Source organism: Lepidochelys kempii, chromosome 4, assembly GCF_965140265.1.
Source record: "Lepidochelys kempii isolate rLepKem1 chromosome 4, rLepKem1.hap2, whole genome shotgun sequence".
In the NCBI taxonomy this organism is placed as follows: domain Eukaryota; kingdom Metazoa; phylum Chordata; order Testudines; family Cheloniidae; genus Lepidochelys; species Lepidochelys kempii.
Window position 1 is genome coordinate 32,447,439 of NC_133259.1, and position 12,704 is coordinate 32,460,142.

Genomic DNA, 12,704 nt, shown 5'->3' on the forward strand with positions numbered 1-12,704 from the left:
TCCCCAAGAGAAGGATTTTAAGAAACATTTCTTCAGCTTCAGGGCCTTCGTTAGGCTTGGAGGGGGAAGGGAGTTGCAGGCACAACATTTTGCTATGTTTTCTTTTGTGAAATTTTACTCAGAATATTTTGTGAAAGAAGATGAATTATTTTCCTTGTTGAACTAACTAAAGGCTGAAAATTATTTTAAAGACTATAAAATGTGACTACAGTTAGAAGGGGCGGTGCCTGTGGTACCATACTTGATAGGTTATAATGCAACTTCCTAATTGGATGCAGTGATTAAACTGAAGAACCCTAAGTAGAGTGTTTAAAAAAAGACACATATTTTACCAACCTTTATCTTCTTTATGGCACACGACACTAGCAAAATCCTCATTACTATTTCGGCTCTCGATTAAAGTACATTCTGCCAGGCTAGTCTCTAGCCCTCTGCAAGTAGCATGAAGACATTGAGATGAAGTTAAGGCAGATTCTGGGACTTGGAAGGTCTTTTTGTGATATTCAGCTCCTCTATGAAGATGCAAATAAAAAAATCAAAATATATTATCCTTGCACAGAGAATTATCCATATCAGTTACTGTGTAGCAGTGACTTGATTTTCCTCCTGTACCATGAAGGTAAAGGTGTTTACGACATAGCTGGGAAAAATTAACACACATCAACTCCTGACAACACAAAAAGGTACTAGGTCACACTGCATGAGTTTTTTGGAAACAAAATGAGGCCCTCATCCTGCAAATTTTTCCTCACAGTGTGCCTGTGTGCAGCTCCATCAAAGTCAGTAGGGCCAGATCCTGAAGAATATTTACGTGTCTAGTGGAAGTTAGGCACCTAAATATCTGGGTCTCTGCAAGGCCACAGGGGTCTGCTCATGTGGAACAACGTGTAAGATCAGACCTTTATTTGTGGGTGGGTTCTAATGATGCAGAATTTTAGGACCATCCTGCATGATGCTAAGCACCCTCAATTACCATTAAAGTCATCACAGGTTTATGGTGCTGAGGACATTGCTGGATCACGCCCTTAATAAGAATAAGTTGTAAACCTTAGTAACTGCCAGAGTTCCTCCAAATTGTCTAATCTTCCTGACCATCAGAACTGCAACAACAAATATGTCTTTAAAAACATCCTGCAACTTTGTTCTTGTTCCAAATTAGACTACCTTAGTCATCTGATTTGTATCCTTATTTTTACTTTATTAGTGCCCTATCATCATGCAAGAAATCTGCATCAAGTAAATAAGGAACCAGAGAGTCTTGCCATGGCTAGGTCAGGCATGTAAGCCCCATCTAGGACTGAACGCTCTGTCTCTGCACAAGGCTCAGCCCGTGCTGTCTGAAGAGTTAAAGACCAGGGCTGGGAATTAAACCCCAGTCTCATAGGGACGGTGTGGGGCACTCCAGCAAGATGTCCAGCCCTCACACATGTTTAGATTGTCACTTGGCCCTACGTGACCATGTAAGGGAGTACAGGAGAATAAGGCTGGCCCCTTACGTGTCTCTGCCTGGATAACCCAGATCATGAGTCTGGGCACAGAATGGAAAACAAGCTCTGTAGAGCTGCTCCTTTGCACAGAGTGGAAAACAAGCTCTGTAGAGCTGCTCCTTTGCCCTGTGACAAAGTGGGCTGCGTGGTGGTGGAGGAGAGGGCAGAGAGTGGGTGGAGGCTTGGCTCCAGCCCCCAAAATTTTGACCAGTGGAGCACAGCTGGTCATATAGGGGAGTGTTCAGCTGTTGTGACCTGCACTGGATGTGGCATATTTGTCTTTCTTCCACAGGACAGAAGTGACTTTGTCTGTACAAAGTGCAAGCTGGTCTCCATATTGGAAGAGAAGGTTCAAGATCTGGAGCAACAGGTATCAACCCTGTGTTGCATAAGAGAAACTGTAGATTTCCTGGACAGATGTCAGGATATGCTTCTACAGACACAACATTCTGAAGATTCAGAGCAGGCTGCACTGTGGGGACAGGAGGACGGTGAAGAAATTTGGCAGCATGTGACCTCCAGAAGAAGAAAGGGGAGCGTCCATGTACCAGCAACGCAGATACAGGTAAGTAACCATTTTCATGTTCTCTCCACAGGTACTAATGCGGAGAGTGGACTAGATGATACATCTGAGGGAAAGGAACAGAAGGAGACTCTGCTGATTGGAAGGCATGAGATGCACTGTCCTAGGGTTGGGGGTTCCACGACCACCGCTCCCAAGAGAAGGAGGTGGGTGGTGGTGGTCGGGAACTCTCTCCTCAGGGGGACTGAGTCATCTATCTGCTGCTCCGACCGGGAAAACCGAGAAGTCTGCTGCTTGCCAGGAGCTAGGATTCACGATGTGATGGAGAGACTGCCGAGACTCATCAAGCCCTCGGATCACTACCTTCCTGCTACCTACTACTTCCTGCTTCTCCACCAATTATACTGCTAAGAATGACCCTGAGCAGATCACTGCAAACTACGTGGCTCTGGGAAAAAGGATAAAGGAGTTTGAGGTGCAAGTGGTGTTCTCGTCCATCCTCCCCATGGAAGGAAAAGGCCTGGGTAGAGACCATTGAATTGTGGAAGTCAACGAATGGCTACGCAGGTGGTGTCAGAGAGAAGGCTTTGGATTCTTTGACCATGGGATGGTGTTCCAAGAAGGAGGAGTGCTAGGCAGAGATGGGCTCCACCTAACGAAGAGAGGGAAGAGCATCTTTGCAAGCAGGCTGGCTAACCTAGTGAGGAGGGCTTTAAACTAGGTTCCCCGGGGTAAGGAGACCAAAGCCCTGAGGTAAGTGGGGAAGTGGGATACGAGCAGGAGCACGCGAGAGGGGAGGGCTCCTGCCTCATACTGAGAAAGAGGGACAATCAGCGAGTTATCTCAAGTGCCTATACACAAATGTAAGAAGCCTGGGAAACAAGCAGGGAGAACTGGAAGTCCTGGCACAGTCAAGGAATTATGATGTGATTGGAATAACAGAGACTTGGTGGGATAACTCACATGACTGGAGTACTGTCATGGATGGATATAAACTGTTCAGGAAGGACAGGCAGGGCAGAAAAGGTGGGGGAGTTGCATTGTATGTAAGGGAGTACTATGACTGCTCAGAGCTCAAGTGTGAAATTGCAGAAAAACCTGAGAGTCTCTGGATTAAGTTTAGAAGTGTGAGCAACAAGGGTGATGTCATGGTGGGAGTCTGCTATAGACCACCGTATCAGGGGGATGAGGTGGATGAGGCTTTCTTCCGGCAAGTTACGGAAGTTACTAGCTCGCAGGCCCTGGTTCTCATGGGAGACTTCAGTCACCCTGATTTCTGCTGGGAGAGCAATACAGCGGTGCACAGACAATCCAGGAAGTTTTTGGAAAGTGTAGGGGACAATTTCCTGGTGCAAGTGCTGGAGGAACCAACTAGGGTCAGAGCTCTTCTTGACCTGCTGCTCACAAACCGGGAAGAATTAGTAGGGGAAGCAAAAGTGGATGGGAACCTGGGAGGCAGTGACCATGAGATGGTTGAGTTCAGGATCCTGACACAGGGAAGAAAGGAGAGCAGCAGAATACAGACACTGGACTTCAGAAAAGAGACTTTGACAACCTCAGGGAAGTGATGGGCAGGATCCCCTGGGAGAATAACATGAGGGGGAAAGGAGCCCAGGAGAGCTGGCTGTATTTTAAAGAAACCTTATTGAGGTTACAGGGACAAACCATCCCAATGTGTAGAAAGAACAGTAAATATGGCAGGCGACGAGCTTGGCTTAACAGTGAAATCCTTGCTGATCTTAAACACAAAAAAGAAGTGGATGAATGGACAAATGACCAGGGAAGAGGATAAAAATATTGCTTGGGCATGCAGGAGTGAAATGAGGAAGGCCAAATCACACCTGCAGTTGCAGCTAGCAAGAGATGTTAAGAGTAACAAGAAGGGCTTCTTCAGGTATGTTAGCAACAAGAAGAAAGTCAAGGAAAGTGTGGGCCCCTTACTGAATAAGGGAGGCAACCTAGTGACAGAGGATGTGGAAAAAGCTAATGTACTCAATGCTTTTTTTGCCTCTGTCTTCACGAACAAGGTCAGCTCTCAGACTACTGCACTGGGCAGCACAGCACAGGGAGGAGGTGACCAGCCCTCTGTAGAGAAAGAAGTGGTTCGGGACTATTTAGAAAAGCTGGACGAGCACAAGTTCATGGGGCCGGATGCGCTGCATCCAAGAGTGCTAAAGGAGTTGGCGGATGTGATTGCAGAACCATTGGCCATTATCTTTGAAAACTCATGATGATCGGGGGAAGTCCTGGACGACTGGAAAAAGGTTAATGTAGTGCCCATCTTTAAAAAAGGGAAGAAGGAGGATCCTGGGAACTACAGGCCAGTCAGCCTCACCTCAGTCCCTGGAAAAATCATGGAGCAGGTCCTCAAGGAATCAATTCTGAAGCACTTAGAGGAGAGGAAAGTGATCAGGAACAGTCAGCATGGATTCACCAAGGGCACATCATGCCTGACTAATCTAATTGCCTTCTATGACAAGATAACTGGCTCTGTGGATGAGGGAAAAGCAGTGGACGTGTTGTTCCTTGACTTTAGAAAAGCTTTTGACATGGTCTCCCACAATATTCTTGCCAGCAAGTTAAAGAAGTATGGGCTGGATGAATGGACTATAAGGTGGATAGATTGTCAGGCTCAATGGGTAGTGATCAATGGCTCCATGTCTAGTTGGCAGCCGGTATCAAGTGGAGTGCCCCAAGGGTCAGTCCTGGGGCCAGTTTTGTTCAATATCTTCATAAATGATCTGGAGGATGGTGTGGATTGCATCCTCAGCAAGTTTGCAGATGACACTAAACTGGGAGGAGAGGTAGATATGCTGGAGGGTAGGGATAGGATACAGAGGGACCTAGACAAATTAGAGGATTGGGCCAAAAGAAATCTGATGAGGTTCAACAAGGACAAGTGCAGAGTCCTGCACTTAGCATGGAAGAATCCCATGCACCGCTACAGACTAGGGACTGAGTGGCTAGGCAGCAGTTCTGCAGAAAAGGACCTAGGGGTTACAGTGGACGAGAAGCTGGATATGAGTCAACAGTGTGCCGTTGTTGCTAAGAAGGCCAATGGCATTTTGGGATGTATAAGTAGGGGGCACTGCCAGCAAATCGAGGGACGTGATCGTTCCCCTCTATTCTACATTGGTGAGGCCTCATCTGGAGTACTGTGTCCAGTTTTGGGCCCCACACTACAAGAAGGATCTGGAAAAATTGGAAAATGTCCAGCGGAGGGCAACAAAAATGATGAGGGGACTGGAACACATGACTTATGAGGAGAGGCTGAATGAACTGGGATTGTTTAGTCTGCGGAAGAGAAGAATGAGGGGGGATTTGATAGCTGCTTTCAACTACCTGAAAGGGGGTTCCAAAGAGGATGGCTCTAGACTGTTCTCAGTGGTAGCAGATGACAGAACAAGGAATAATGGTCTCAAGTTGCAGTGGGGGAGGTTTAGGTTGGATATTAGGGAAAACTTTTTCACGAGGAGGGTGGTGAAACACTGGAATGCGTTACCTAGGGAGGTGGTGGAATCTCCTTCCTTAGAAGTTTTTAAGGTCAGGCTTGACAAAGCCTAGGCTGGGATGATTTAGTTGGGGATTGGTCCTGCTTTGCGCAGGGGGTTGGACTAGATGACCTCCTGAGGTCCCTTCCAACCCTGATATTCTATGATTCTATGATAGCTGGCAGGTGTGGGAGAAGTAAGCTGTGTCCTGTAAAGGGCTACAGTAAATTATTTCCTCTCTGAGTTACAATTATTTCCCAGAGCTCTTTCTGGGGTGGCAGATCTGCAAATTGTCCCTAAGATAGGGCTGAGAGAAAATTCCCAATCTCGCCTGCAGTTAATGGTATTTTAAATAAAAATGCTTATGATTTGAATATAAAGTGTGTAACAATTATTGATAATATACTAGATTATCAGGATAGAAATCTCTTGGCTTTTACTCTCAAATGACGAATTACATAGTCTTTATGAGAAGATTACAGTAGATACACTCTCCATGGCTGCCCAATCACATAATTGTCCACAGGTGGGCCACAAGTAAGCAGGAGTGCATTTTCATAAACATTGTGATTATCTAAATGAACACCCCCCCACACAAAAAAAACTTACATTTTAAAACCAAGATGTCTGCAGACAACATTTGCTTCATTCATACTCCACTCACTGTTACATATAAATAACTTCTCAGTATGATTCCCATGCTTTACTTGAATAAGACCCTCTGATTGTGAATCTGCATAGTCCAAAGAAACTTCAAATTTTTCTAAAAAAAAATTGCAAGAGTGTATCAGATGTAGACAACCACAGCAACAAATACGTCATTATTTTAGAACTTGTAGATAAATAACATTCATATGGATGGGAAATGCATCAGTGGATAGGGCACTAGATTGGGAATCAAGGGCCTGGGTACTATTTCTTACTCTTCTGCTGACTGACTTTGTGATCTTGGGCCAGTCACTTCATCTCAATATATCGCAGTTTCTCCTTTCAGTAAAATGGGGATAAAGTTTCCCACCTTTGTAAAGTGCTTTGAGATCTATGGAGAAAACTTTCCATAAAAATGCTGGCTCTTATTATTATCTATGAAATACCAAAATTATGGGACTTCTGATAACACAGCCCTGACACTTTGGGCCAAGGGTCAGATCCTGCTCCCACTAAATTAATAATAAAGCTCCAATTGTCTACAGTGGAAGCAGGACTGGGCTGCCAGGAACAGAAGTGCATGTAGGTAGGTAGGTCTATCAATTATTTGATTTTTTTATGAGTATCAATAAATACTGCCTCATTTCAATTACTTTTCTTTTGCCGCTTCACATTTTACAATTAAACATTTACAAATAAATGACCAGGCTCTCTGAGAATAAAGAGTTGAGCATTCACCATCCACCTAACAGTGACTGATACAGTTTTGGAAAAGGATATTTCAATACCTGAAGGCCCACACTTTGCTTTACTCAGAAACTTCTCTTGCGGGTGCTGGCATTCATAGGTCTTTAGCTGACAATAATTTTTGAATGTCCTTCCATTGGTAGAACAAACCGAAGTGGTATTCTTTGGGCATTGGTAGGGAAGCTTGCAAATACAACTTCCTCCAACACATCTCTGCCATGGGTGACAGAAAACTTTCTTACAAGAGTTATGTGTGTACTGATTATTTAAGCATTCTTTTATCAGGAACGTCTCTTGCTGAACTTGCTCTTCACCTTCAGAGGCTCTGTGCTGCAAGACAGGAAATAAAAAATCAAATAAGATTAAGTAGCAAATCAGCCGATATATAGGGCCCAGTCCAATGCCAACTGAAAACATTGGGAAGTCCCTTCATTGATTCCAATTGGGCGTTAGATCAGTCCCATCACTAGCTTATTCCTTGTATTTTTACTGTCTTCTGTGTGCAACAATGAAGTGTTTCACTTCAGGTTTTTGCAGTAGTATCCTTGGTCACTCCACCTTTCTTATTTCTTATTTTTCTAGGATTTGATTATCCCTCTTCTCTTTCTTTTTGGATGTTTCATGCAGGATGAGCTCTGCGCTCTCTGATTTGCTTCCAACAGTCCTTGACTTTTCAGCACAACAGATTATAGATTTTTTAAACAAACTCAAATACTGGTGTTGTAGGCAGTGGGATTTACAGTAAATTGTAATTAAAAAGTCTGCAGCTGGATGCTTGGAAACAGATGTTTTTACTGGCCTACTCTTGTTTAATTTTAAAAGTAACTTGCAAATATTTTTAAAGAGCCACAGGTAACCAAACAATAAAGAAAGAAACATGAATCTACACTTAACTTGTTGATTTGGTTTAGGTCAACTGAAGTGACAATTATTTATAACATCCCCTTGGAAACTTGAAAATGCAAACCCCCTGATGTCATCACAAACAAAGTGCTTTTATTGGCTTATTATTTAAGAAAAAAGAACGTTGAAGCATAAAAGTTGCATGCATGGAATTTGCATATAGAAAAAAAGATAAACCAAAGGGACTATCAACCTTGAATGTGTCCATTAAATCAATACAACTCAAGTCTAAAGCAGCTCATGAAAGCTTATGCTCAAATAAATTTGTTAGTCTCTAAGGTGCCACAAGTACTCCTTTTCTTTTTAGTACTAAGAGTGAAATCCTGGCCCCATTGAAGCTGATGAGTGTTTTGTTGTTGACTTCAGAGGGGTCAGGATTTCATCCAAAAACTTTACCCTGTTTTGTAATCGTATTACATACTTCCTGCTATTCTGAGGCCAGTAATTAATTCAGTTAAACTAATTATGCCTCTAAATGTACAGCCCAAACTAAGAGCCAGATCCTGCAGTCCTTATTCTGGCATAACTCCCATTACTCCACTGTACATTTTGCCTGAGTATAAATGGACTGCAGGATTTGATTCGCTAGGGTCCCAATTCTGCAACTGAATCAGGGTAGGCAGACCCCTGGGCCCCTTCAGAACTCCTTGCAGGACGGGGCCTGGGACTATAATTGCAGTAATTTTTCTCTAAACCCCCTTTTTCAGAAGCCTTCTGACATACATTCCCAATTACAGTAATTACATTAAATAAAAATGCATGTCACATTTCAAGTATTCAAGTTTGGATTAAAATAATTGCATCAGTACCATTACAGGAAAACATTTAAAAATAAGATATTTTCACCAGTTATTATTGAAGAAAAACTTGCAGAGGAATCACCTTATTTAAAATAAATTCTTACCTGAAATCCACAAATACAAAAGAAGGAGCATGAAAAAACCAAGAGAACTAGTAATACTTTCATGATGAAGACTTTTTCTCTGTCTAGCTAGAAGAACTTCTCTGTGTCTGATTCTTTTTAGGCTTAGGTATTTGTCTGTGATTAATTTTTAACCATTAGTAAAATATTTAAAAAGGTTGTTTAGAAATAAAGTGCAAGAACCTCCAGATTTACAGATAATTTTGAACTCTTCAGTAAGGATCCTGCCTCAATCTAACGTTTTTTACCGTAACTGTAATACAAGATAACAAAAGTAAAGTCTTTAAAGTAAATGATTAAAAAGAGGATCCCATTAGGAGTTTACTTTTCCATGCCCTAACTCACAATCATTGGTTCCACTGCTGACTTTTGCCAAAGAATACCATTGAAATGCTCAGGCTGCTTCCATTGCTTCTACACTAGTTGTTAGCTGTTTACGTATGTTCCTCCTTTGAGTTATCCTGGAGCAAAACAGACAAAAAGCAGGAACACCAGGATGTACTGAGTACTGTAATTTAATATTTCAAGATTATGCTCAGTACATGTTACTCAACCGCTTGGCAAGTGAAAGGTCTGTGTATATTGTGTGGTTTATTATGGGAGTGTCAGTTCCTAGGAACACCAGAATGAAAACAAAACCAGAGAAAGGCTATCCTCTAGCACAAGTTACCCCAATTCCAAAAAACTGCAAACAACAGAATTATACACACACACACACTTATACTCTCTTTATTTAAATAACACCTTGGTAGTCAGACAAAAAGACAGGCTTGATCATCAGATAACAGGTTAAAGAGTATTTAGATAAGTCAGATGTATTCAAATCAGCAGGGCCTGACAAAATTCACTCTAGGGTACTTAAGGAGCTAGCTGAAACAATCTCAGAACCATTAGTGATCTTTGAGAACTCATGGAGATGGGTGAGGTCCCAGAGGTCTGGAGTAGGGCAAACATAGTACCTAGCTTTAAAAAGAGGTACAAAGAGAACCTGGGAAATTATAGGCCAGGGTATGCCTACTTGAGCTACGGTCATACCCTATGATTGCACAAAAACATAGCCTGAGTGATCACTGAACCCCAGACAGCTATTTGCTCTAGCATCCTAGGCTGGAACAGCAGCACTCTGGGGAGCTGTGTGTTGACTGATTCCTCCCTGTATTTCAAGGAAGTGCTGCAATTCGGACTACTTTTGGAACCCTCTGGTCACTTGGCCCTGACAACTGCCTCCTGTACACAAGGGTTACTTTGTATTACTAAAAGTCTAAAAGTTGGAGCTTTTGTTTTTCTGAGCAATTTGTGATGTAAATTCCAGCACTTGCATGTTTTATTGTGCATGAGGAAATGCTCAAGCCCCAGGAATTCTAATATATAAACCTAATGATTACAGCTGAAATGTGGTAGACTAGATAACTAGCAATGGGAAATGGATCCTTTCATCTCTAATCACCTATTTGAATCCAGCCTAGGTCATTACCACTAGTGACTGTTTGGTTGCCTATGTGAAATGAATTGGAATCAGAACAGTTCTTAAAGGACAAGTGTCTATGTCCCAAAAATTTCCATCACAGCTTGCACTCTTGTTGGCAGTCTCAGCAATGACCACTGCACGAAGGGGATGGAGACTTACCCTCACTAAGAGAGATCCAAGTCAAGGTCTAAGGCTTGCAACACTGCTGCCCATTCTGACACAGAGAACTTCACTGTCCTGGGGTGTAATTAGGTACTCCTCATGGATGTTAAATACATTTAAAATTATTTCCCCCTCCACTCCTCAAAAAACCTAAAGGGTATGAGAGGCCTTTTGGTGTTTTCTTCTCATGATTCCTTTAAAGTTGTGGGTTAGGAGGCTGCAGAGAATGCAGGAGCCTTCAGAGCCCAGGGAACCCTGAGAAACATTACTTCCACCCCCATGCATCCCAGAAGCACTATTGCACTGTTCCTCTGATGCTTCTTCAGCAGCCATGTGTCCAGGAGTTACCTTCCCAATATACAAAAAAAAAAAGGAGTACTTGTGGCACCTCAGAGACTAACCAATCTATTTGAGCATGAGCTTTCGTGAGCTACAGCTCACTTCATCGGATGCGTACCGTGGAAGTTTCCACGGTACGCATCCGATGAAGTGAGCTGTAGCTCCCGAAAGCTCATGCTCAAATAAATTGGTTAGTCTCTAAGGTGCCACAAGTACTCCTTTTCTTTTTGCGAAAACAGACTAACACGGCTGTTACTCTGAAACCTTCCCTATACAGTTTGCAGTAGAAACCTTGAATGTGGATGCAGCATTTACTCCATCATAGATTTCTGCAAGAGTTTGGAGGGAAACATACTGAGGAAAGTGTCTGCTCCCCAGCTCCACTTCCTTTCTTCCCATACCCAAACCCCACACAGAAGGAATTTTGTGGGGCTGTAGGGAATTAGGGAGCATACTGTAGAATTGGCATTCCTCCTCTTTCATGTCCTCATTCTCTCGGGTTTTAATTCCCTCTGCTAGTGCAAATGTTGGAGAGCACAAAACATGAGTCCTTAATTTATTTCTGTCACACCCTGCATTGCAGATTAAGGACAGAATATTAGGCTTAACTTTGATTTAGTGAGTTTTTTTTTACAGTTTGCCTCCAAAAATATTGTAATTTAAATGAAGTAATATTATATTAATATTAAATGACTTTATGTGTTGTAATAATCTCTGGTGAAAACATTAATCTAAAGGCATTTCAAAATGCAGATTATTTACTTGGTTGACCAGAATTTAGTGAAGGAATTGCTGTAATTCATTGCATAGATGCTATAGAAAATAATAAGAAGAAATTAAACTCCCAAATCCTTCCATTATTTTGTCCAGCAGTATCATGAAATCAATATGCAATAAAAGTACTTTTACTTATAAAATGAGTTAGATAGATAACCAGTGAGTTAATACACAGAATTACTGCTACCGCATCAGTATTCTTGTTAGTGCCAGCTATCACTCAATTGATAAACATTTAAAATATGAGGAACTAAAATAACATAGTTAACTCTGCTAATTTATCACTCACTTCTGTATTTCTCAATCATTCCAAATACTAGGGAAAGATTGCAAAATCAGCTGAAGCATTTAAAAAGAGCAGAGGGAGGGAAAGGGCCAAAATATGCTTACATACACCTAAAGATATTCATAAAGAGTTCTTTAATGTTTATAATGATCTGTACAAATTGGAAACAAACCTTTTCATACATGCTTTGGATCTGTTTTTAAAAAAATTTACATTACCACAAATTACACCTGACCAATGTGGAAGACTTAATGCTCCCCTAATGGAAGTCAAGTTAATTGAGGAAATTAAGAAAATGAAAGTAGGGAAAGCCCCCAGCTGGATGGCTTCTCTGCCAAGTTCTATAGATGCTTCTTTGAACTCCCACTGTCAAGATGCTTGAACTGTTTAATGAGTCACTTCTGGAGACCACCTTTCCCTACACACAAGGGAAGCTCTATTATCGGTTATTACTAAACCAAGAAGATATACCTGTGCTCCAATGACAGGCCAATATCACTTAACAGTGATATCAAAATATTGGCAAAAGTTCTGGCAATGAAGGTTGTGGGCTGTGTCAGACACATTTATCAGAGGCTCTGATATAATTTTTTTCTTTAATCATACAAATGCAGCCCAAAGCTTATTCAAGTTTAAAGCAGGAATAGACAAAATATTGTACAACAGCTGTTGACATTAGCTGTAGCTGAAAAAACCCAAGATCGTAGAGGTCTCTAGAATTTCACAGTTCAAAGGGACTTCAGTGTGATACTGCTGGCATATATTGCAGGATCAGGGCCTTTATACAGATTCCCTTGCTACTTGTAAGGGTTTTTCAAACAGCAACGGGGGAACATGTTTTTAAAATCAGGGAAATGTGATTGTGCAATAACAAATATTAGGAGGCAGGGTCAGGGCAGAAATGTTGACCTCAAACTACTGGGTTAATATGATTGAGATTAATTAGATTTC

At 41.9% G+C, this 12,704-nt stretch overlaps 1 protein-coding gene across 2 annotated transcripts in view; it reads right to left on the bottom strand.

Moving 5' to 3' along the window:
• The window catches only part of CFI (complement factor I), a 30,072-nt gene extending 21,235 nt beyond the window's left edge, over positions 1 to 8,837 (bottom strand). For both annotated transcript variants that reach the window (XM_073340887.1, XM_073340886.1), the window contains exons 1-4: positions 8,704 to 8,837; positions 6,938 to 7,226; positions 6,111 to 6,264; positions 337 to 512 (exon numbers count right to left, since the gene is read on the bottom strand). In XM_073340887.1, the coding sequence (XP_073196988.1) occupies positions 337 to 512; positions 6,111 to 6,264; positions 6,938 to 7,226; positions 8,704 to 8,766 (682 nt within the window). In that variant the 5' untranslated portion in view covers positions 8,767 to 8,837. The remainder of the gene's footprint in view (positions 1 to 336; positions 513 to 6,110; positions 6,265 to 6,937; positions 7,227 to 8,703) is intronic.
• Positions 8,838 to 12,704: the final 3,867 nt, after the last annotated feature.